Source organism: Actinia tenebrosa, unplaced genomic scaffold (assembly GCF_029948245.1).
Source record: "Actinia tenebrosa isolate PJP-AT-01 unplaced genomic scaffold, QUT_ActTen_1.0 PGA_scaffold11__36_contigs__length_13525064, whole genome shotgun sequence".
Taxonomy (NCBI): domain Eukaryota; kingdom Metazoa; phylum Cnidaria; class Anthozoa; order Actiniaria; family Actiniidae; genus Actinia; species Actinia tenebrosa.
The window spans coordinates 9,606,614-9,632,902 of NW_028292571.1; the positions used below are offsets into that span (position 1 = coordinate 9,606,614).

The following is a 26,289-nucleotide window of genomic DNA, read 5'->3' on the forward strand; positions in this document are numbered from 1 at the left end:
GTCAAGTCCGACATTAACGATGAAGAATACGAGTCTTTAACTTCCCGAATGACAACGTAGACTCCCAAGGTCTCTTCTGATAAGGCTAAGACGGCAAATATGTGCAGGAGGGCTAGCGATGCTTTGCGCTTCCCTTGGACGAAAGGTGGAGTAGTAGGAATCCCGGCCAAATCCTTCCCGAGTACATGCGAATGGAAGACTTAGGGCCGGTTCCTAAACTCCCAGCGCCGAATGGCTGCGGCAAAAAAAGTCCAACGTAGAAAATTGTGACGAATCATGGAAGAAAACCCCGGAACGACTTCGATAGGCTAAGGGAACTATTAACCCGATTGGATCCTAAGAAAGCGCAGCTGTTATTCGAAGAAGACGAATGGGTAGAGAAATAATCATGGGCAGGCTTGCGAGAATCGGCGCTAAAGTTTACGTCATCAGGGACGAAAAAGGGAAGGTTCTTTGCCGACCCTAAAATACCTCCAACTTTGAAGAGGGCCATCGGTAGAACAACGGAGGATCAAATCCTTGACGACGTGCGGAAACGATATCCTAAAGCAAGCTCCGACTCTTTTAGAGTTCCAAGGGGAAACAAGGGTCAAATCCAAGTCCGATACGTAGGCAGGGAAAAATGGTATGACTTTTATCAAAGCAAAAAGTCTAACACACTTAACAATACTCTTACGAAAGAAATAACGACGAGCCTTAGGAAACCCTGACTTATCCGTGTTTGTCTATTTTGTCCAGCAAGGAAACTGCGAGGCTCCAAGAAAAAATTCATCAAGGCATCAAGACGCCTAAATTCACAGGTCCAATACGAGCCCTCAGTGAGACCCTTAACAAGATCAAAAACGACTTCAGCAAATACAAGTTACCAAGGAAAGGAATCCGAAAAACTAGCGAGCCTGCCGTCAGGTAGTAGCGAGGCTATTCAGTCGCGACAGTCTTTGGAATCCTTAAAATGGAAGAAGAAGCGCAACAAAAGACCATAGAAGTCGAAACGGGAACATCTCGACGAACTTACGCAGCAACTTGAGGAAAAAGAAAGTGAATTAGAGGCAGCGGCGGAACATATCGAATACTTAAAGCAGGCAATGGACGAAAAAGAAGAGGAATACATGAAGCAGCTGCGAATGATGTCGGATTCTCACGAACGGGAAAGTGAGGACAATAAGCAGCGCATCAGCATGTTGATACATGAAAGGGAATAAGGCTAGGAAAAACTTCGACCGTGCAGTTGCAGACGTTGGGGACAGAGACGCCGAACTCAGACGCGTGGGCGCACAGCTGGAAGCTTCAGTGATGAAAGAACGGGAGTTAAACGCGCAAATCGTCGTAAAGGAGGAGCAACTTAGGCAGGTAACGCAGGCTTACGAAGATATGGAGGCGCAGCTGGAAAGGCAGCAGGAAGCAGCCGCGGACCAAGGGCGCACTGAAGGGGAAAGGGAAGCAGCCCAAGCGGAAGCAGAAGCCCTTCAGGAACGCCTCGCGGAACTACAGGCGCAAAAGGACAACCTGGAAACGGAGTTAGGGCTTACCACCAAGGAAAAGATAAAAGAGCTCTGGTGAAGTATGGTATTCCGCTGGCATTCGCAGTCGGTATTAGCAGCGTACTAGGAGTAATCTTATCCGCGCTTAAGGCTACAGGCGCGGGTGTAAAGAAATTAGGGCGGTGGACTAACGGACTTAGGGAAGAAAATGGCAGCCGGCTTACCTGGGCTGCTTGGTAGTGTTCTTGGCCTGGCACTTAGGACCGGCGGAGAACTGTTAAAGTTTGTGGGGAATAACATCTGGATCTTGGTCGTAGCTATTGGGGTGGTCCTCCTGAAGAAGATGAAGGCTTAATCTTCTCATCGGGCGGTGCCTGCTTTGAGGATAATGAAAGACGGTATTAGCGCCGCCCTGGTAATTCGGAACCAACGGCAACACACTCATGGTAGAAATGGGCTTATGACTCCAGGCTGCATTAGCGGGCCTGCGACCTATGCAATTTATTCCAAACTTGCCGTCATCAGAAGTAACTTGCAACTTAGCATATTTACAATTGGCTAGCATATGAAAAGTCACTGGCGTTAGGTCTTCAGTGGACCTAGTGTAGGGCTCCATCAAAAAATGGGTAACTTTCCTGGTGTTCGTTGAAGTTCGATAAGGAAGCAAGGGCTTATTATTCTCATCGATAAGCCTAAACCCCACATTCGCATGCGTATTTGCATTAATGCTAATAGTGCAAATGACCAATGCAGTGCCCCCAACTTCAACCCACAGTCCAACGTCATGCCAAGCGCCGTTGTCATATCCTTCTTCATCTAAGCGGTGGGTATAGCGCGTTTCCCTCACGTATGGATTCATATATTTAAAGGCTAACCACCGTCAAAGTGCTGATGGTCATGTGGTTATAGACAGTATTCCTTTGATTTTCTATGCTATTTATGCAAACGCTCCCGGAGTCATCTACGCGCATTTGTAGCTTTACTTTTCCGTGGCAGTCGGCGACCATATGAAAAGTCCAAACGGAAAGATTCTCAGAGCTATTCGTTGGCGGCTCTACTGAGAAATGCGTAGGCTCTCTGTTGTTCGTCTTCGCGCGCATGGGCTGTAATACTCCGTTGTCGTCGCAAAAACGAAATCCTACGTTCGCACTGCTAACGGCTCCCAAAGAAATACTGCATAATATCAACTTCTTTCCTGAGTAGTTCAAATCCACGGACATGCCCGTGACATCAACCCAAGATGCCTGGGTGTATTTTTTCTCGCCTGTGTAAGTCGTATAGACACAATCTACTCCAGCTACGTAGGGGTTGTTCATCGCCATATATAATAGCTCAGACCAATGCTTGCGGTAGCCAAGCCGGCTTTTAGTAAGTTATGGTCATATTCCTCGGGTATCGTAGGCAGGACCTTCTTCTTGATTACGTTCTTTGGTTTCCCTGCAGGATTCTCTACGTGCTCCTTCTTTGGCTTCTCCACGAAATGGGGAATGTTCCTAAGAGTGGCAGAGTTTACGTCATTCACCCCAAACTTCATGTCTTTGGTAGCTCGTTGAAGTTTGTTGTTGTAACCCACGATGGAATCGGCGTTGATAACCAAATTACTTGGCATTAGCCAACAACCGGGTGACAAGGCGTAATCTAGCCGCACTTTAGATTGCTGCACCGCTAATTGATATCTTTGAACTGACTTAGAAATCTCATTCTCGATAACAGCGCTTTCGAAGAGGACAAGGAATACTTGTTGCGTTTCCTGTGACGCACCACTGGCATCTACGATGGGGCTGCGAGTGCTAACCTGGGCCCCTAGAATGCAGTAGACAAAGGCTTCGATGCTTCGATTAATCCTTGCTAAATTCTTTAGTCCAATGCCCTTCGCGGCAAAGAAAGGCGCCCATGGATATCTCTGCTTGCTTTCTATGAAGTAAATTAGACTACCCTTTGTTCCGCTGCCTCCTAAGTCGGAGAATTCGTAGGAACTGGGATACCCCATATCCGGCGTTTCTATGCTAGCACCAACATACGAAGCATACGTATATGTTTCTCCTAAACCATGGGCGGCACCCTCTTTGTTGCGAAAATCAGGGTTGGTAAGCTTAAACTCATTCCTTAATCGCTCCCATGTGACTTTGTCATATTTGTTATCCTTTGGGTTAAAGACAGTGTCACCAGGAAGCGGCACTCCTAACTCAAACAATATCCTACGAATAGTAAAAGCAACGTGGAATCTTAGGAAAGGAACATGGAACATGTCCGCGGCTATACCACATCCTTTAGTAGCAGCCCAGACAGCAAAGTTTAACTGCTGCGGCCAATACCGCATGTTGGGACCTGATAACCATTCTCTGGATTCTTTCCCTGAGGTATGTTTCATGGCAGTTTCTCTAAAGATGTCTCTGACTTTTGTCTTGAAAGTCGTAGGACCCACGGGGATTTCTAAGGAGGTAACCATCTTAGCAAAGTCATTTGCGCCGCCTTTGTTATCGTAAAATGGGTAATCCTCCGTTGCCGGTAATAAATTCTCTGGAACATTAGGTTGCCTTTCTACCGCGTGCTTGGCAGTCGCCTTGGCAGTCGCCTTTGGCTCCAAGTCCTCATTGCTGTACATTCTGGAGCCGTTGAAGTAAATCCCATCTGGCTTTCTTTCGAACTTACTAGGGTCTGCATGTGGAAACATCTTCCTAAATGCTCTCCAATTCCAGTAATCCCTGTTGTCATGATGTGGCTGCTCCTCAATATCATTCCCAAAAGCGTCGTACATTAGTATATATAATGGATGTTATACCATCAGCACCTCAGTTGTACCCAGACGTTCCAAACTATCACACCACAGCACCAATTGAAAACGCTGAGAACTTTCGCTTAAACAAAGCAAACCTAATCCTGGCTTACTTGGACGCACAAGTTAAACACTACGAGAACGTAAGGAAGAAGTATGCCCGCGCCCGCAGCACTCTGCATAAGGCGGCGGTAACGACGGGATCTTTGTCTGTTGCTTTGACGGGCAGTGGTGTTGCTACTTCTTTGACGGGGCCCGGCGTCGTTGTGGGTGTCCCTTTGGCCGGCGTTGGGGCGGCTTGTGGTATTGTCTCCGCTGTCTCCACGGGCATCATGAAACAATTATCGAATAAGATATCCAAACATGACACGACCATAGCCCTAGCAAGGGCAAAGTCTAACACGATTGCCGACCTTGTCTCCAAAGCTCTTGTCGACCGTAAGATAGACGACGTGGAGTTCTCCTTGATTCTGGCAGAGGAGAAGAAGTACGAGGAATTAAAATCGGGCACCAAAAAAAACAATCATAAGGGATCTTTCCGATGAAACCCGAAAGAAGATCTACGAACAAGCAAAGGAAGACCTACAAAGAAAACTCGCTCAATAAACATTCACTTTGAATTCACGTCAACGTCTGGGTATCCATACTAACAGCGGATGCTCGGGGTCGATTTCCTTGAAGATCTCGTAGATTGCATCTGGATAGTGGGGAATATTCTTATCCAAACGGCAAAACAACCACTCAGCTCTACTCATCGCATCCCTAGACACCTCCGGGATGGGTTCATTGGTAATTTCAGACAAAAGATAGGGAATAGCTTTGTAATATTTCCCTAGCTTTAATTTTTTCAGCGTTTTCCGTAGACTTTGCGGGGTTGGCTCTCTTAAGTCAAGCGCAATTATTTCCATCGTTTGATCTCCTAGATATACTGGACGAAGTCCTCGTATGTGGTCCATCCAGTCCCTAAAGTATTTTATTCTCTTATAAGGTGTTTTCTTACGACCTCCATTGGCGTAATATTGCTCTCTGGTAGCATTTGGTACGGCATTGCGAATGTTCTTACCACACTCGTAACACTGCGCCGACGTGTCATCTTCTATTTGCATTTTTTTACCACAACACCAGAAACCCTTGGGCTTGGGTATATTAACTTTGGGTCTTAGACAAATTATACAGAAGTCATAAGCAAACTCTTTACATTCATGCATATATCTTCGCAAATATCTTCGCAAACACAGCAGCAGTAAGGCGCTCCTCGTTGCTGTCGCCGGATCGCGCAAGGGGGTCCCAAGCACGGGAAAACCCCGCATAATTCCAGGTGCATTGCCGACGCTCCGCGAGTCCGCCTTACTGCTGCTTAGTCCACTTAAAACTTAAGTTGAAAATTGACAAACTTACAAAGAATTATATGTCTGGGGGTATGCTCATAATTCTATGACCTACGGAATCCAGACCCTCTTGAGTTTTATCTTCAGTGAATCAAACTCAAGAGTGCATTCTGATTAGAATTGACTGATAAAGAAATTCCTGTGACTTGGCAGCCATTTTATCATGTTGCAGTAAATATGGCTATGAATTGTGAATAGAAAGATCAAGCAAAGAAAACTAAAACAAGGAAGTAAAGCTTGTTGGACCAGAAGGTGGTCAGAGGCATGGTTTACTGCCAACAACAAACAAGCGTTATTTAACAGAGACTCTTGAAGGACAATTCCAGTAAGTATTATCTTGCTCTTAATATAAAGAAATAGAATAGTTTATATGCACGCACATAGTAGTTAGCATTGAGCGTGAGGTTAAGTGTCATGTATTGTTTTCTTTAGCTGTCTATTAAATAACTTGGATTTGTTATATCATTCAATCCCTGATGATGTGCCAAGTGGCACGAAAAGCTTGGATATTTAAAAAAATCAAATTCCACTTTAGTTACATACAACATACTCGATTTCATAAAACAAAATGATTGAAAGACATTTTCTTGAACATTTGAATGTTTTCCCTGTACCTTTACAATTGTAATCCAATTGCCTTAGTCCATTTAGATTTAAAGGCACAGGAAAAGTTGTCTCTGATTGGTTGAGAGGGAATTTTATTATCGCTCGGGAAGAGCAATTGAGATCGGCTTATTGTAAGTTTGATTGACAGAAGCTAAAATGCCAGAAGTCATGGGTCGGTAGGTCACAGAATTATGAAAAGTGCTGTCAATCACATCCAATCTATTAGTCCATTTTTTGTTACCCCTCTACAGTTATATCACATCCAATCTATTTGCCCATTTTGTACTCCATCAATCCATCCATCCATCTAATCAATTGAAATCCCATCCAAGCTATTAGAGTGCACTCTACTCCCCTGTGTACTGAGGCTAATATAAACCTTCTTTCCCAACACTTGCTATGCACTCCCAGAACGCTTAGCACAAAAGTAAAGTAAAATACTTGCCAGATTGTTGTTCTGTTGTAGAGGTGAAACAATGACCACTCCTTGTCACAGTCCTCTATTTTAGTGATTCACTTGTACCTTTGCTTTATCCAAATGGAAGTCCAAATACTGAAAGAACAGAACATGATCCAAGTTAGGGCAATAATATTAAATTCATTTAGTAAACATATGGCTGTTAAACAGCCCCTCCCTCCCTCCCCCCTCCTCCCCCAAGTGGTGAAGGGATTGATGGCCAACCTGACAAGGCAGGTTTATGCATATTGGCCGGAGAAGAAAAGTTGCATACTGTACATTTGCAAAATTTAAAATTTATGCTTTATGTTGGGATAGCATGAAAGCTGTACGTGACTGAATGATTTGCTCCATGCATGGATCGTACTGATGGACAACTGCATGTACACACATCTCTGCTGTTACGCCACTATCTATCAACTCCAGGCCGCATAGCCAAGGGGGTTCGGGGGGTTCAGACACACCCCCCCACACACGGAAAAGGTCCCGTGTCCAAATGGTATTTGAATTAATATACTTTCAAATCGCTTATTTGCTAATCAAAAGTTTAAAACGTTTTCCTCTTCTCTTTTTCTTTTTCTTTTTCTTTTGGTTCGCGGATAGACTGCCACGCAATGAGGTCATTCATGAGGTCCCCAACATGAAGAAAATGAACCGCCCCAATTCTAAGGCTGCCTACAGGCCTGAACTCCCCCTGGAACTGCATGATATCAGTGAACCTACCATCTCATTGCATTAAACTAATAAATTAACCATTAGATTTTTTAATGTATTAATGTCCTGTTTCCCTTAAAAGTATCATCATGGAGTTAAAGTAATTTTCTCCTCTATTAGATACTCCATGCAAGCTCCAATAGTCCTTATCACAGTTCCCTGCCCCATCTTGAAAGGTAGCCATGCCTTTGCATCAAAGCTAGATGAACTGTTAGCTTGCAATGATAAAGGCATGTGAATAATTGTCCAATGTTTTCAAAAGGTCTCTATCATTGCAAGCTAACCGTTCATCTAGCTTTGATGCAAAGGCATGGCTACCTTTCAAGATGGGGCAGGGAACTGTAAAAGGAAGTATTAAAAATGTTTATCTCTATCATCAAACATGGATAGACAGATCAGATCTACTTACTATTTCACAGGTTATGAAAGTGAAACAAAAAAAAGTCGACAAAGAAAAACATTTTTGCAAATAAAAAACTAATTCCAGCCTTTTTCAATGTGTTTGAAATATTAAATATCAAAGAGAGATTGTAGAGACCATCAATTCCATGGAGAATGAAAAGATAGAATGTCAGACAGTATAAAGAATGAAAAATAATTGTAGAATGTCAGACAATAAGAATGAGAATTAAATGGTAGAATGTCAGACAATAAGAATGAGAAATAAATGGTAGAATGTCAGACAATAAGAATGAGAATTAAATGGTAGAATGTCAGACAATAAGAATGAGAAATAAATGAATGAATGACAGATTGCATTTATGCAATTTACAAGCACGAAATGGTTAGTATGAAGAGTAGGCACTGAGGGTGGTCACTGCAAGGGTTTCTTTACGTCCTCAGTGGTTCTTTAACATCCCTCCGATATTGGTTACTAATGATGAGTGTGGAGAGAGGGGACCACCATTTAAAGTAGTCATCCGAGCCACTTGAAAGTCTAACCATAGCAGATGTAACTACAAAGGCAGCACTTTCTCTTCAGTTAGTTTAAGACCCTTAGTGTTGGTCTGACTGAGACTCGAACCACGACCTCCCACATGAAAGTCTGATGCTCAACCAACAGAGCCAACTGGTTGGTGGTTCAGCGATTCGCAACATATTTTGGTTTCTCAGGAAAAAATGAGAAATGTGTGCATACATTCTTGAAAAATATGCCTTAAAATTGTGAGAAAAGTTGTTGGAGAAGTGATACACTGTGCAATTGTTGATGTCTCTAGCATGAGTATTTCAATAGACAGCAACGAAAGAGATTTTGCTAGTTGTCAGTGATTGTATAGGAGACTGGCCTTTATGAGAATTTATATAAACTTTTTTCACATAAACTTGGATGTAGCTTTATTTCTGATAAAGTCAACCTCATTAGTATTCTTTATGTATAAAGACACAAGTCATTATATAACAATTTGTTGAATACTAAAATGAAGAGGACTTTATTGGATACAAAGGTCCAAGAATGTGATGTGTGGGGTCACTAAAACACAATGTACAGTATGTCACTATGATGTCACAGCATCACTCAAATCAAAAAATATTTTACCAATCAACTATTTACTTTATGAAGAACCAGTACTGAACTCCAGGGGGAGGGGTACTCCCCTATATTCACTATATGGGTACGTGCCGTCAAACAGGGTATGGTTTTCAGCTATTCTATTCTGGAACAGGGTATATAAAATTGCGCTCGCTCTGGAACAGGGTCAAGGTTCGGAGGACTCAGCGAGACATTCCTACCCTAAAAGGGCAAGAGTACCCCCCCGGGACTGAACTACTGTCAAAGGGGTTCCTTCTGTAGGTACCAGAGCACAGAATGAGTCATAGGTTTCCGAACACACGAGTGGGACTTAGAAATTTTGGTTCTCTTCACTTAGAAAAAAAATTAAGTGAAGACACCAAGAATCGAACTCGGTACCTTCGGCACCAAAGAACTACTACAACCCTAACCCTAAACCTAACCCCTAGACCACGAAGCGAATTCGGTTGGGTGGTCTCATTTTTTAGTCATATTTAAACGATGTATCATTAGAATGTGCACATAAATATATATTATAGCTTAATTTATGCTATCGTAGGGTACGACTAATAGCCGATTACTCGAAATTTGCATTTGAATAGAATTCCCCTGACAATTCCCGTACGTACAGAAAGACCCGTCAAAGGGTTCATTTGCTCTTTAAAATTTTTAGTTTAAAACTGATTCAGAGCAAAAATGAAACGACAGTTCAAAATAAAATGCTTTTTTGAAGGAAAAATAAACCCAGAAAACACGAACTAAATCTTATGGTAGTATTTGTATAGATTAGTGTAGTATGTAAGCATTTCTTACCGGATAAAGGTGGGTATTTTTAGCCATGCTTTCCTTCTTCTTCCGCCATGTTGTTTGTTTATGTTTTTGACATGCCCACACAGCATCATGGGACACCACAGGGATACCATGTAGAAAACATACCATAAGTCGGACATAGTTTCAGGAGCTTTGCATCTAAAAAGTAAAAAGTTTGTGGAGATCAGGTCATTATTGACTCCTGCCCTCTTGCTCCTCTCTTAGCCCAGGTCTTCCTCTAAAAAAAGATAAAGAATAAACCAATAACACAGGCTTACTGGTGTGGTCTGGATGCCGACTAATGCACCAGTCATTTGACATCCCCCGCACCCCCCCTCCCCCCCCCCCCCCCCCCCCCCCCCATTCCTGAGGCATACCCGGGGACTTCACTTTTTCCCTCAGTGAAAGGTAATGAAAGCCCCGCCCCACGGGAAAAAAAAACAAAAGCGAAGTCTCCGCGTCATCTTTTGAGCAGTTTATTTTAATGTCAACTGGATATTTCATATCTTTTGCAGCAGAAATGTGTTCGCCCACAAAGAAATATATTTATAAGTGTTCAATATTTATTCCATGTAGTACCAGCTTATTTGCTTCCCTTTTTGTTTGTCTTTTTCTTTTTCTGTCTTTTTCTTTATCATAGAATAGAATGAAAAGCCATTTTCCGATCGATGGCTTAGAAAAACATAATTATTAAATGCGATGAAAATCTTCGGTTGGCCTTGACGAATTTGCAACGTCCCCTGTGATTGGTTAGGTTTAGGGGCGGGGTTGGGGAAAGGTCATTGTTTTCTATTGTTCTACACATGTGTGCCCTCCAATAGGATCACATCTTGGGGCGGGGGGGAGGAGGGGGAAGGGGGATGTAAAATGACTGGTGCATAAGAAGTACCTTCCATATACTTCCAAGGGCGATTTCTTTGAGACTTGTCTCGGAGGCCGTTTAAGTCAAATGGTATGCTGTGTACAGTAGGTTGGTTCGAATCCAACACGACTTCCAATGAGACATATTCTGAAAGCAGGCAAACAACTAGTCTATCCTGCGCTGGTAATAATTTAACGCCGTTTGCATTGCTACGCGGCCACCCCAGACAAAAATCGCGACGTGCACTTTGCAATAGACTGCCGTCAATCAAACGCGTTGACGTCATTTACACGCGTGTGATTCAAAAGGCGCCAAAACTTGTCGATCGTTTACAAGTATTATGAACCACACATCAATGATGATGATGATGATGGTAACAATGATGATGATGATTATTAGTGGCGAATGTTGATGAGATTAGCGGCGCTGTTATAGTGGCATTAGGTAAGGTGATGTTTGATAATATTTAACATCGTCATTTGCGCTTTTAATATAAATAATAAGATTCCCTTGTATTCTTACCTTGGTTATTGGGAAACAAAAAATGAAGCTAAATAGGGTGCTCCTAAATCAGGTGAATGGATACTCTTAAATCAGGTGAATGAATACTCTTAAATCAGGTGAATGGATACTCTTAAATCAGGTGAATGAATACTCTTAAATCAGGTGAATGGATACTCTTAAATCAGGTGAATGGATACTCTTAAATCAGATGAATGGGTACTCCTAAATCAGGTGAATGAATACTCGTAAATCAGGCGAATGAATACTCTTAAATCAGGTAAGGGATATTCTTGATGGTTGGTAAGGCATTTTTTATTCAAAAAAATATGTATCAAGGTGGCCCCACCTCAAGGACACTCCTATAGTAGTTCAAATAGGAGTTCGGAAAGGAGATCGTCAGTATAGCAGGGGATAAAATACATTATATATAACAGGGGGTGTTATCTGTTGTTATTTTACAACAACATGTGGACCATCTTAATCATTTCTTTAGCTATCTCCTTGCAGTTTTTAATCCTGATGACACTTTCTTTTGCTAAATCACGTACTTGGCTACATTCTTGTCCAATTGTTGCGATATCATTGTACATGTCTGAAGCTGTGAAAGAAAATGTATTCTTTATCAAACAAGTGATTGCACAACCTTTCTAGCGGTTCTTGTTTTCATGGCCTTAAGTGGCTTCTTTTTTTCCTGGCGTATGATTGGTTAAATGCTATGTTTTTTAGGCAATTTCATTGAGATTTAAAACTCAAAAAGCTGTGCTTCGTGATTTAATCGCACTGCTTAGAGCCAATCAGATTGCAGCTTAGTCCGGCAGCAGTGATTTCAAAATGGATAAAATTGTTATCAGAATATGTTAAAAGTAAAAAAGACTAGCATACAATAACACTTCTCGCGGGTACTTTGAAATTAAATTCAGTTAAATAAATTAAATTTAATTAATTAATTAATCTAGTTACTTCTAAATTAAAATTTAGAGCAGTGTTTGCCGAGTATTTGAGTAAAAGCGTAATGATTAGTAATCTAATTATACAGCTTCTCGTTAATCCCAAATAGGTAACTGTCCAATTATTTTCTTAATTGAACAGGTCTTGTCGATATGGGATTAATTAGGCAGCTATATAATTAATAGGTAATGGGATTTCATGCTCCCCAATCAAGAAAATATTAGACTCGAAAAATTCCTCTGACTGCCAAATTGGACTCGGTCTATGGCCTCATCCAATTTTGGAAGTCCTCGGAATTTTCCTTGTCCAATTATTTCTTAATTGGATAGCATGGAGTCCTATTACATATACTAATTTTGTACAATCTTTGTTTCGCGCGTATTGGATTTTTTTAATTCGCAAAAATTAGTACTTGCGAAAATGAGTATGAAGAATAAGGTAAATGCATGTCAAAGGATTGCTCGCTATTACCAAGAGTTATGCTTTCTTCGAGGTCCCTTTTGATCCGCAGAATCTCTTGCCGCTGATGACATTCGATCAATGGTAGCTGTCCCTCTTGTTTGACTGTCATACTTGTCATCAGGCATTTTCGTTTTCTTCCTTCTTTCCCTTTTAACTGTTTAAGTAAAAATAAACGAAAAAAGATAACAAATTTCCAATGGCTTTGTGTTTTGTATGTTCTCTTATTTACCACGATATGACGTCAACAGTTGGTTAAAATGTTATGCACTCACAAGGCATAGCCATAACTAATGTAATTTTGACCAACTATTAAAGTCATATCGTGGTAAATATGTGGACATACCATATAAAGGCATGCATTGGAAAGTTGTTTTTACCCCTCCCCCCCGAACCCGCCCCCACCCCCCCCCCCAAAAACATCATTAAAATAAATAAATAAAAATAAAAATAACATAAAAATCAGCCAAAACGTTTACAAGAAAAACGGTTTCTAGCGCACGCTGGCTCCGTGCGCGAGCGATTCGTAATTCGTTGACGTAATTTATTGGTATGTCCTCTTATTTACCACGGTTCTTGACCAATCAGAAAACGAGACATTTGTGGTAAAAATAAAGTTGATATCATACAAAGCATTTATTCTTCATCCAAACAGAATTACCTTTAAAAATGATTTTGATTTCGAAGACCCCATTGACGGATATCTCTTGACTCGTAGGTTTTTGTAAGTATCCCTTGATTTTGACCTCCGCCGCAACGCGATCGTTTCGTTTGGTAAACTTTTCTTAACTGAAAATGAATAACATATATATTACGGTATATAAGACCATCTTCCAGTCTACAGCATCGCCTGATGAAGACTAGCAGTAGCAGTCGAAAACATCGCGGTTCGCCCAAGTAAGAGACAAATGAATAAATATAAAGTTTGGTTTATATCCACGACGGATATTTTCAATTTTATCAAAATATATGTTATAGACCTCTTTACCTTTGGGCGTAAGGTTTTCCATTTCATACCACGTGTCTTTCCCTAGAGTATCATTTCTTTGTTTACCGCCATTTGCATTGCTACGCGGCCACCCCAGACAAAAATGAATCATGACGTGCACTTTGCGACTGCCGTCAATCAAACACGTTGACGTCATTTACACGTATTTGGATCGGCCCGGTGAGTGTGGCTCATAATACTTGTAAACAATCGACAAATTTTGGCGCTTTTTGAATCACACACGCGTGTAAATGACGTCAACGTATTTGATTGACGGCAGTCGCAAAGTGCACGTCGTGATTCATTTTTGTCTGGGATGGCCGCGTAGCAATACAAATGGCGGTAAAAGGTTGCACATGAGAAGACACATGAATATGGATACAAATAAGGAATGACACGTGATCTTAAAAATAAACCCAAAACATTACGCTCGAGATTAATAAAGGTCTATTGGGTGTTTTCAAAAGTCAGACAAATAAACTGCTTTCAAATTACCTAGAACCCATAAGTTGTTCATTTTGTTCAGTTTGTGATTTAAACTGTTCCTGATTCGTTCAAAGGCATCTCTGTCCTCACATGCCGCGGGATATTCATTGCAGCACTCACTAAATTTTACGTACACCAACGAAGAGGAATTACTTAAGGGTGGAACCAGAACACTGGAATCTGAATACACCATGCAAATAGAAACAATATCAGTCAAACAATACAACGATATACGCCCTGACGATAAGTCAGACAAACGATCAGACAGACAGACACACGTTACATAGAGACACACAATAGAATCATGAGAATATTGAATATAGTGGTAGTGCGTGTAGAAGAAAAGTGTCCCCAATTAGTGCGAAGGCGCTAGAACGACTAGACACTTAAAAATATTTTTTTATTTTTTTATTTACAATACAGACAGACACACGGCAAAGACAGACAAAAGGTACTGACACATGATCAGACAGAAAATATGCACACGATACAGATAGAGACAGACAGAAACACGGTCAGACGCACACATGATACAGACAGACAGACAAACACACGATAAAACAGACAAGACTGACATATAATAGATTAACACACAGATAAGCAAAAAACTTAAAACAGAAAATGCATAAGGCTTAAACACAAAAGACTCTAAATAGACTTGAACATAAACAGATATGCTGCTAAGTATGTCGTTAATTACCTGTTAGCTTTGTCTTAATAACCAACGGAGATGCCATAATTTGGGTTTTCGCAAAACAAAGAAAAACGACAATAAAGCACCGTCGCATCTTGACAGTTAACATCTGAAAAGAAAAAGAAGTTTTTGTTTTCGCCTGTCTTCTATCACTGGCTTACCACCATTGAATAAGCTTCCAATAAAAACATGGTTGAATACTTAAATGAAACAGTCACACAAGTTGGTGATTAATGGAGCTGGTTGAGGCAAAACTGTGACCTCTATGCACAGGTGGCGTCAATTAGGTTAAAGGTCAAAGTATAGACTAGTAACCCTTTAAAATAGGTTATTCTTATTGATATTCTACAATGATCTTATAATGTTGTTATTGTTATTAACAACGAATACAGGGACATCATTTTCGAGCTCCTCACACGAAGAGTTCTTAGAAATTAAGTGATACACTGGAATACGCCTTTAAGCTGAAATATACGCCTTTTAAATTTATTTAAGTACATTCTATCGTGTTTTCACTATCGTATCAATGGCGTTTAGCGTTCTGATTCGGTCACTACGCATACCAAAAGGTTCTTATTAACGCCTGAATAGATGATGTAGTGAAAAGCGACTTCTGGTCTCTTTTTTCCTTGATTTTTCATCTTTTGTTTTGTTTTCTTTCTTTTTTCTTCCTTCTTCTTTTATTCTTTTATTCATTCATTCATTCATTCATTCGTTCTTTCTTTCTTTCTTTCATTCTTTCTTTCTTTCCTTCCTTTCTTTTTTTCTTTCTTTCTTTCTTTCTTCTTTCCTTCCTTCCTTCCTTCCTCTCTATCTTTTGATGCTTTCATTCCACTTCAGTCATTCCACATCCTTAACAATGAAAACTTCAGAAACTAAAAAGGATAATAAACACTGACCCCGCGTGATGTAATACACTACACCGTTACGACACATGACCAGTTACATCAATTTGAATCCCAGTTCGACATTCATTTAACTTTACCGACAAACAAAATTCGTCTGCAATCTATCCCATTTTCTGCCGGGTCGGTCCACGAACAAAACATTCAGATCTAGTACTGGTAGGGAACTTGGCACGCTGCTTTGTCCATCGAAAACTCTGGAATCAATATTAACATACCATTTGACATTCTCCATTTTAAGCACTTGTTCAAGACGTCTAAGGCAGGTTTTTTGGGGGGGAGGGCTGGATAATTTGTAGTTAACTTTTATCTCTCTCAGAAACAGCTATTAAATAGCTTTCGTCAAAATAAAAGGGTTTGATCCTGAATCGAATCTTTCTATAATTTTTCATAGTAAATGTTGTAGTAGTAGATTCACCATATTCACTGAGCCTGAGGTGCAGTGAACAATCATGTTGTTGTAGTAGTAGATTTCCCATATTCACCCGGCCTGAGGTGAACAATTGTTGTAGTCTTTCGATCTGGCAAAGTTTTAAAAACCTCATAATCACCGCTCCAATATCGTCTCAGGCTCACTGGTTGCTCGACCAATCACAGCCGCGCGAAACTCTATATTCTATATTTATGCAAAACTTATTAATCTATGTACCTAAAAAAGCATTGTCATTGTCATTGTCGTTGTCGTTGTCGTTGTCGTTGTCGTTGTCGTTGTCGTTGTCACTGTCACTGTCACTGTCATTGTCATTGTCATTGTCATTGTCATTGTCATTGTCATTGTCACTGTCACTGTCATTGTCATTGTCATTGTCATTGTCACTTTATATTCAAGTCTTAAATTATACTAACATACAATATCTTACATGTTAATTACAGAAATGGGCCAGCTAACAGGGAGGTCAGCGGTTCTCTTATGCTTCATGATTCTTCATCATGATTTCATCATTGCTAGAAATCATATTCCATATTCTGGTGATAAAGAGCTAGAGAAGGATGTAGTTTATGATTCTCTGGGTCCTGTGTACATAGGACATGACGTGGCGGCATTTTATGATGATGTAAATTCTGAGCTCAAAGGTAAGAGATTCGATGAAAGCTATTGTTTTGTTACCCATTTTTAACGACTTAGAAATGACGTCACCGCGACACTAATGTGTCATGAAACATGCGAAGGTTGTTTGGCCAGTAAAAAATAACCACAAGCCCGCTATTCCGATGAAAATATAAGAACTATCGTGTCATTGTTATCAAGCGCTTATTATATAGCAACGTGTGTTTTTTTTTGTGACCTGGAAATCCATGATTTTAAGAGAAAATCTTCGAATTTTCTTGATTCTGATTGGCTAACATATGTTATGAGAGAGAAAATTAATGTTTTTACAGACTAAGCTAGACATCAGATTTCTAATTACTATTTCTTATCGTATGAAAACAAGATAAAGAACGATCAATTAGTTATTGAAAATATCGATATAAGATTTCAGTAAGGCTGCCATCACGCACGAGTTTAGATGATAGTATGCTTTGAATTTACAAGTAAACTACTTAGCTCCTCCCATTAGCATGTACACCTATGGTTACACCCTAAACACTCTTTACCCCTTTGCTTAGTTATTTTACCACTATTCTTTTAATCTTATGATATAATTATTCCTCGAAGACCTTTCTATACATTTACCATATATTCACATATTATCTTTGGTTTAAGCTATGTTTAGTTCTATGATTTTCACTCGTATTATTCTTAAATGAGATATCACACTTAGGAATTTACTATTTCCATTAGCCAATCAAGGCACAGCGATAATATTATACTGATTGTAGAATGACACCTGTCATGAAGTTATTATAAATAGAGCTCATGTAATTAGTTTTAGTCAGAAGAAGAGAAAGTAGAATAAAGATCCCGAGTAGCTCTACCGAGAGCGGTCCATCCCATAACACATATTCACTCAGATCAGCTGGACTGAGCATTGCTAATAATACATTTTCATTCATTACGCAGATGATAATCTATATAGTAGGACTCTATCGTCATCCAATAATTCCAGTAAGTATTCCATCAAGTCATGCTACGATCTGCAATGGACTTCGACAATACGGTAGCCATCTTAGATCGCAAAACATTTTGGGGCGTCCAGGGGGCAAATATAGCATTGTTACAGTAATGACGTCCATTGATATTAAGATGTTCACCACAAGAGAATACAACAAAAGTTGAAACACATCGATCACCTTTACCATAAAAGAAAGACAAACACGAAACTCTATATATTTTCTGTCATCTCTGCCCCTTGTCAAGATGGCCGCCGTATAGTCCAATCAATCCATTGATTCGCCAACTTTAGCTAATTCGTCTCATTTTCGTGTAACAGATTTGACGAAAAGTTTGCAGAAAACTGAAGGAGGTCGACGACGTAAGTAAATGGTATACTTTACGAGAGTCCTTCAGCTAGAAGGTGATCTGGATCTATCAATCCGTTTGCACGATTATACGGAGCAATTTGTTTTGCAGCTTCTCTCGAAACTACGTTGTGACACAAGTTGTATTTAACCTACAGTGCCATTTAAAAAATGCGAGACAAGTTACAGCAATCGTACAAAAAGTAGAATTCGTTTTAACTTTTGACAAAGATGCTCTCCGTTGCACCGTGCAAACACTATTGCAGCTTGTGTCGCAGCAAGTAATACTATTCGTACTTATTACAACTTAGCAACGCTTGGACCCTTAAATATCATATATATTACTTCACATGTACAAAAATAATTCTCGTTGTATCTATCGGTCACCGCACCAAGACGCATGGCCGTAATGCTCGTCTTTTCACCGGTCAGCAATAGGGATGTCTCTTTCTAAAACTGTTGTAGGTAAGACCCATATAGCGACAGAACAGAGATCTCTCTGCCTCCTCAAACGTATTTTTTGACTACTTCAGGTCTACACGGTGGCCCATAAGGGACAAGCAGCAAGTTTGTATGTTAGACGAGTTCATATCAAACATCTAGTGTTGTATTTCCCTGTGTTTTACTCTAATGTTTTCGGTAAAAAATTCGAGTTGATTTCCAAAAGATGCGTATAAAGGTAGATTAATCAATGTTAAATAGGTTTCTCGGATTTTTAAGAAAGATTTCTGCAGATAACGATGGATGAAAAGCTCTTTCTACGTCAACTTCAACCAAATATGGAATTGATCATACAATTTATGGAGTTAGCTTTCTCTACTCCAACTTCGACACTAATATAAAGAGTAAAGCTTGATATGGCTACGAATAAGAAACGCAGTTGCTGCATGCTAGACGAGTTTCTATAAATAAGACACGAGGTGCTGTATGTTGGACGAGCTGCTACGAAAGACAAACACGTCCATTTGAAATCTATTATGCTGACGAGATCTTCTTGAAATTTCTCTACGAGGATATATCCTTTTGATTCGTTTTGTAGTCGAGAAATCGTCGAAAACTAAAAACTGCCGCGCATTTAATCCGTGCCCTGCAGTCTGTAATTTTCATAGACACGCAGTAGTCGCAGTACTATATGTACAGAGATTATTGAGAGAAAATACCGACAAACCAAACCAAATGAAATAAGAGCTATTGATAGCAAACTGTTCTAAGGCAGGATTTCGAATCAGGATGAATGCATATTAGATTTTTCCAATCAAGATTGCTACCTAACTGTAGATTCTGAATATGAAAAAAAAAGGATTAGATAGACCAAATTCAAAACTTGCACCAATGTGAGGCTTAAGTTGTGAACAAAGGGATCTGGCGTGACTCAAAGTAATCTGGCGTGATTCAAAAGTCACGAATCACGCCAGATTCCTTTGTTCACAACTTAAGCCTCACATCGGTGCGAGTTTTGAATTTGGTCTATAGTAATTCTTACTAAAAAGATATTGCCAAATTCATGATCATTTGCTTTATAAATATTTTAAAACGACAAAAAAAATAAAAATAAAAATAAAAATCGACTCCACTTTGCCATACCCCCGAGACATCCGCAGAGCTGAGGCGTCGTATGGACTTCGGACCTGACGGCGATTAAATCCTTCTGCCCTTGGGTGTACGAATTACGCAAGAAAATGTTCTAGCCGAAGCATCAGGGGAGAGACCAGCCGGCCCCCAGACCATATCGGCTAATCCCTTGCATCTCTGCCACGCACGGAATCGGTTGAAAATATACTGTTAAAAAGTCTAGTCTATTCGGTGCATTGTTTTTGCGGCTATTGTTATGCTGATTCACCTGGAACCGTGGTCCAGTGGAAAAAATGTGGGCTTCAATGACACTAAGTCAAGTCCGGTTGAGGGAAGTTAGAACATGGATGGGTGACCTGAAACTTATGCCTACTTAACCTTTTGCGCAAGTTTGTTTGTTTTTTTGTTTTTTTGTTGTTGTTTTTTTTTGTTTTTTTTTTTTTTTTTTGTTTTTGTTTTTTTTTTTTTGTGGTAACTTTTAATCAATTATAATTCGTTTAAGTTGAGAAATCGTCAAAAAAAGGTTTTTGGGTCACCGTATCTCTGGCTTTCGCGTACTTTCAACGCATGCGTTGTCTGCCTTGTTTGCCCTGGTGGTTCTATACATATACACCTATTTCAGAAATCGTTGTCGCACCAAAAGCCTCAAGCAACAAGCCAAGACCGCAGAGAACGCCAGTACTTTTTAGCTGTAATTAGTTTATTTACGGTGCATTTTCATTTATTGACTTCACAAATTGCTCCAAGCAAGGCTGCTTGAGATGATAATTAGTGGAGAGCTGTAGCCACTTGCATGAACCATGAATAAATCAATTGTAATTAAAAGTACCGACGTTCTCTGGAGCCTTGTTACTCGAGGCTCTTGGCGCGACCACGATCTTCCAAATAGGTGTATAGGGAATTAAAAGTTTTAAGCAAGAACCGACACTTTTGATATTATAGGGATTCTTAATTTTAATTTGAATACGATTGATTATGATTTAAAAGTCTTTCTGGTGCTGCAATTAGTCCGTCTACATGAAGTATTTGATTTAAACCATTTTATAATGCCTTTCTTTCCAGGTTTGTTTGGTTTGCTTCTCCTATTGGTCAGTGTCGTCACTACATTTGCTAGTGTTGGCGTCGATGCCTACGTCAGCGTCAAGGGTTGCGCGGGACTGTACCCCAGTTTAAAGACGTTCGAAGACGAATTTGAAGCAAAGAAGCGTGATTTAGAAATGAGAGCTGACAAGATTGACAAGAGAGAGGAAAAAGGTAAGAATGGAAGACTACTACTCTTCTTCATCTCCGTTGCCTTAGACTGTGCTGTGCTAGGTTGTGCCCTTTTTACTGTGCTGTGCCATAGTGGATTGGACTGTGCTGTGCTATACGGTGCCATTTTGTATTGGACGGTGCTGTGCTGTGCTGTGTTGTGCTGTGCTGTGATGTGATGTGATGTGATGTGATGTGATGTGATGTGGTGTGGTGTGGTGTGGTGTGGTGTGGTGTGGTGTGGTGTGGTGTGGTGTGCTGTGCTGTGCTGTGCTGTGCTGTGCTGTGCTGTGCTGTGCTGTGCTGTGCTGTGCTGTGCTGTGCTGTGCTGTGCTGTGCTGTGCTGTGCTGTGCTGTGCTGTACAGTGCCATACAGTATTGGACTGTGTTGTGTTGTGCTGTGCTGTACTCTACTGTATTGTGCTATATTTTTAAACAGCTAAAGTCATTAAACAGAGAGTAGAAGATGCCAGTGACTCCATGGGAAGTATTTGGCAAGAGATTGAACGTATAAGCAGACTACAAGAGGAGATTCTTCAAGCACTTGACCCTGACATTCTTATAGCCATGAACCATAAAGCATCTGAGATAGCGGTATGTCAGACCAGCGGTGATCGGTATTGTTGTTTATGCTTGCGCGATGTTAACTACTTGTTCGACACGATACACAGTTTTCGAATAAGTCAAATACCGCTGTGTTTCTTGATTACAGACTCATTTGCACAGGGTTAGCCTCGAATCAGTGTCTAAATATTCACAAATACCAACGGTAAAGTAAAGAATGCACAACTTCGACAATACAAACACTTTGATATTCTATGGACTTTCACTGGAACACATGAGTATACAAAATAATTCAATACAAAATCGAGGCTACCCCTGTAGAACAGAGAATTCGAAACTGGAGTATAATATGATAATGATTGATAACAAAATAAGATTAATTTGACATTACCAGAAAGAAGTTCGTTCAACCCAAAACGCAGCACAAGAATGGTCTGTGGAGAAAATTGATGGTAAATTTCAAGGCTTGTTCAGCTCTGCTGAGACAGTCGTAGCGACGTTCGGCTCAACACTAGCCACCATTATGGTTCCTATTGCTAAAGCGAGCTTTAAATACTACAAGCTGAGTAAGGTAAGGTTGTTTTGCAATTTGTTTGTTATGAATACGTATGGCACAATATATCACTATATATGCTGCATTATCTAGGTTTACCATGGCGATTATACGAATGCGCACTATCTTTTGCACTATTTGTCCACTTGCAATAATAATAATAATAATAACGATGATAATGATGAAGGTGTTGATGATCGTGATGATGGTGAAGATGATGAAGATAATGATGATGATGATGACAACGACAATGATAATGATGATGATGGTGATGTTAATGATGTTGATGATGATGATGATGATGATGGTGATCATGAAGATAATGATGATGATGTTGATGAAGATAATAATAATGTTGATGATGATGATGATGAGAACGGTGATGATTATTATGATGATGGAGATAATGATAATAATGATGATAAAAATAATAGTAATTTTATCATCATCATAATCAACATATTATTTTTCTATTTGTAATATCTCCAGCGCATTATCTATGAAATTAATTTAGAACTGCAAAGTTGGATAACTCGATGCGCAAATATATTTTTTATCAGATTAGGTTAATGTGCAATCGCCATTCCTCCTTTTAAACTGTCTTACCTTTTCATCATAGATTTCATCAACTCTGACGACTGCAAACGCGAAGCAAATCCTCCAAGCTGCTCCAAAAGCAAAGGCTCTTCTTGGTTTTACAGATGATGCTATCAAAGCAAGCGTCAGGTCATCCAGCATTCTCAAAGTCGTGTCTCGATCAAGTGGGACTGTCAGGGCGTTAAAGTTCTTTAAAGGCGCTGGTGTTGTTTTGTCTGTAATTGGAATAGGTCAGTTATACACTTATTTTAATAAAGTTAGTCACCAAAAACCTAGAAAGCTGTGATCACTGAGCATCATGGGAAGCTTTTCATATCAAAAAAGCATATATATACAAAGCTTTTTTTAATACAAACTGCAGCTCGATGATGCTCAGAAGAGGTAAGACTGTAACCGGTAAAAGATTCACAAGTCCATGAACAGCTATCAAGCGGTTGAACGTGTAAAATGAATCTACCCATAAACCTTGTCGGCCTCAGCTTTATAGCTTTTCAGGTGACTAACTATTGAAATAAGTGTATTTAAGTATAGTTTTGTTCACAGCTCACTAAATAACTCACAATGATATTTGCTGTACAATATTGGTATTACACTACTTGTATAGGAAATTACACAATCTTCTCGAGTACAATTCGGAATTTATAGGTACGAGTGATGTTCTAAACTTTCAAAACATCACGAGTAGAGTGACCACAGTAAATCCGTGAAACTTTAGTAATACTAAATAGCACAATTTCATGCAAATTCCATTGTTTTCTATTGTTTATTTAGCACTATTTTGTACTATTTAGTAATTAGTGTTTCACGGATTAATTGTTTGCACTCTATCTATCAATTCCGAATTGTACGAGAAGATCGTGCCAAGATGTGCACCGAATCGAAATATTGCAACTAATCAAATCGTTCGTATTATATACACATGTATTGTTAGGTGTGGATATATTCAGCATAGTGTCTACAGTTCTCGAATGCCGCGATAGACGAGATAAAGCAAAAGAGTCGCTGAACAAACTCAAAGAAGCAGAGCAGGAAGCGATTAAAGCAGAGAAGGAAGTGGCATTATATTGTGACGAAGTCACTACATTTGTAAGATATACACAGAACGTCATGGCCGCCATCTTGGTTGATCTTAACGAAAGAATTGTCAGTGATTATTTTTGTTATACCAACCAACATGGCCGCCGTGTCTTTTGTTATTTCACTCTCTTGGGAATGATTGAAAACCAGCAATACTGATACTCTATTATGTCATCGACAATATTGACCAATGAAACCACTCACCCACCCACCCACCCTCCCACCAACTAACCAGCCGACAGATGGATGGATGGGTGGGTGGGTGGGTGGATGGATAGATGGAATTCAGTTGTTGATTTTGTTTTAGTGGAAAGAAAATGTCATCCCTGCAGTTCGCAGTGAATCGTTGAAGCAGGCTCTGAGAGGAGTAAAGGACCTCGTACAAAGTGCAGTGTCCAAGAATGAAGAATTGAAAAAGGCGTTAGAATACATCGATCAGTTTACTGAACGCATCGATAAGGCAGGAGCTGCGAAAACAAACACTTTGTTGAAAAACCTATTCAAAGGTTTGGCCAGCGTAGAGTTTACCATGAGCTGCTACAGCAACAAGGTACGTTATTCGATTATAAAATACCATTTCTAACTGATATCTCTGAACAGATCATAAGGTGTTATAATGTAACTACGTCTATAAATGAAAGATTGAACCCTGAAACAACCTCTTGACTGATCACCCTTGATTCACCCAATTGATTGCTAACATTTTGTTCATAAATGTTGCATTTCAAGTTTAAGTTAATAGGTCACGTGATCAATGGATGTAAGATGGGAACGGCGACGCTTGACAAGTTGTTTGATGGAGGAATCAAACTTTTTCCTGCTAATTCAGAAGAATGCCAGACAAGATCAGGATTAGTGTACACATCCAATGAAGACATTTCCAACATTGTGAAAGAAGCTGCAAAAGTCCAAGGTTTTCACACCAAGTGTCCCTTGAATAATTTAGATCTAAAAGAGCTAGTTTGTATGAAGAAACGCGAAGGTATCACAGTTGAAGAGATTGCAGAAGAATCGAATATCTCTGAGGCTGATGTCAAGCGTATAGTTGAAAAATGCACCCAAGAATTAACACCAAAAGAGAAAAACGGTTGTTTGTTCTTTGAGAGCATCTACTGACTGGACAGACGAAGTCATTGCAAAAAAATTAAAGCTGAGCGTAAAAGAAGTAAAGAATGTGTCCTGTTAAAATGAATGGAAAAATGATTTACTCTCTAATAAATATGCAACTACTTGTTATTGTTCTACAGAACTTATACATAGAAGTAATGTTGATGATGATAATGATGATGACAATGATGATGACAATGATGATGACAATAATAATGATGATGGTATGAAGATGATTATGGTGATAGTGATGGTAAAAATGATGATGATGGTGATGATGATGATGACGATAATGGTAATGAAGATGGTAATGTTGATGGTAATGATGATGATGATGATGATGATGTTCTGTGTACCTTGATATCCATGCAAGTGTCTATATTCAACACTACACTTCCTCTGGGTCCCAAACGTTTCTTCCTATATTTATTGTAAAACAAACCCTTATTCAGTGAACACTTTTATTTAGCAGACGCGGAAACTAAAATACAACCTTACTTCATACAACATTTACAATGATCACGGCTAACTGAAACTGTGTTCAATATAACAGCAATAGCATCTGAAGTACGATAGTTTCGATGTTCCCACTTTGAATTGGCTTATTTGCCAATTTTTAGAATTAAACAGTTGAAGTATAACTATAACTATTATTATGTATTTTAAATATGCTGTATGTCGTTGGTGGATACTTCGTGCAACCTTCAAGCTTCCAAGTGTGTCTTCTTATCACAGGTGCCATAGTACTCATTAATAACAAGACAAGACTTAATACACTATGCATGACTATCTTCTTCCATCGTACTCATTAATAACAAGACAAGACTTAATACACTATGCATGACTATCTTCTTCCATCGTACTCATTAATAACAAGACAAGACTTAATACACTATGCATGACTATCTTCTTCCATCTTATTCATTAACAACGAGACAACACCTAACACTATCTTAAGAAGGTTTTACCCATCTTTACTCGTCACCAAGTTAATTGTTTTGTTAATTTTACAGCTGACGCTCTTCATTGCCTTTTTCATTAATGTTTGTATTCATTCTCATTCTTACCAGGCAAAGATGAAAATGAGTTCCATTCTTAACTAATGATTAAATTCCAAAACGCTTTCTTTCCCCCCGATATTTGACACGCAACTATCTTGGAGGCAAACACAGATTTTCCCTCTTGTTAGAGAAATATCATCATTTGTTTTCGGAGATTAATGTGAATAATCATTGGAGATCGATCGAAGGCCTTCAAGTGCGTCCAGAACAGGTACTTAAGCGTTCATATTCAACGTGCGTTTATTATTTGGATATTTATTATTTACATCGATTAAGTGAGAAGAAGTCTGCACTGGTTTTACATTTTTCTTGATTATTAAGATAACTTAATGTGGTCTTTCTCATGGAGGGCACTAGTGTGATATCCCTGGCTCTCAAATCGCTACCCTATTTATCACCATTTCTTATATAGCCTTCTTTAATGCAGGGCTACTCTTTACGTTAATATCGTTCGAACTCTGGCTCCCATGGTTAGAAGGTACGTGCAGATCAGTTCCTGTGAATCAACTCTTCATAGCG

At 39.6% G+C, this 26,289-nt stretch overlaps 3 protein-coding genes across 4 annotated transcripts in view; 1 reads left to right on the top strand and 2 right to left on the bottom strand.

Moving 5' to 3' along the window:
• LOC148912498 (uncharacterized) overlaps positions 1–493 on the bottom strand; it is a 7,401-nt gene extending 6,908 nt beyond the window's left edge. The window contains exon 1 of the mRNA XM_089027186.1: positions 425–493. Within this exon, the coding sequence (XP_088883312.1) occupies positions 425–493 (69 nt within the window). The remainder of the gene's footprint in view (positions 1–424) is intronic.
• Positions 494–6,103: 5,610 nt separating this feature from the next.
• LOC116291002 (uncharacterized) lies at positions 6,104–16,472 on the bottom strand. 2 transcript variants are annotated; one of them, XM_089027113.1, is made up of 8 exons: positions 15,669–16,472; positions 14,690–14,792; positions 13,999–14,169; positions 13,177–13,304; positions 12,528–12,672; positions 11,657–11,706; positions 9,746–9,901; positions 6,104–6,804 (listed from the first exon to the last, which is right to left on the bottom strand). In XM_089027113.1, the coding sequence occupies exons 2-7, from the start codon at positions 14,790–14,792 to the stop codon at positions 9,887–9,889; spliced, it is 612 nt and encodes a 203-aa protein (XP_088883239.1). In that variant the 5' UTR covers positions 15,669–16,472; the 3' UTR covers positions 6,104–6,804; positions 9,746–9,886. The 2 variants fall into 2 exon arrangements, with proteins under 2 accessions (XP_088883239.1, XP_031553984.2); XM_031698124.2 differs by lacking the exons at positions 6,104–6,804; positions 9,746–9,901 and having other exon boundaries at positions 11,396–11,706.
• Positions 16,463–24,838, top strand: LOC116290987 (uncharacterized). Its single transcript, XM_089027112.1, has 10 exons — positions 16,463–16,662; positions 17,591–17,635; positions 17,961–18,002; positions 20,623–20,814; positions 21,251–21,405; positions 21,770–21,946; positions 22,548–22,755; positions 23,457–23,611; positions 23,910–24,152; positions 24,332–24,838. Exons 1-10 carry the CDS (start codon positions 16,464–16,466, stop codon positions 24,716–24,718), a joined length of 1,803 nt encoding a protein of 600 aa, XP_088883238.1. The 5' UTR covers position 16,463; the 3' UTR covers positions 24,719–24,838.
• The last annotated feature ends 1,451 nt before the right edge of the window (positions 24,839–26,289 follow it).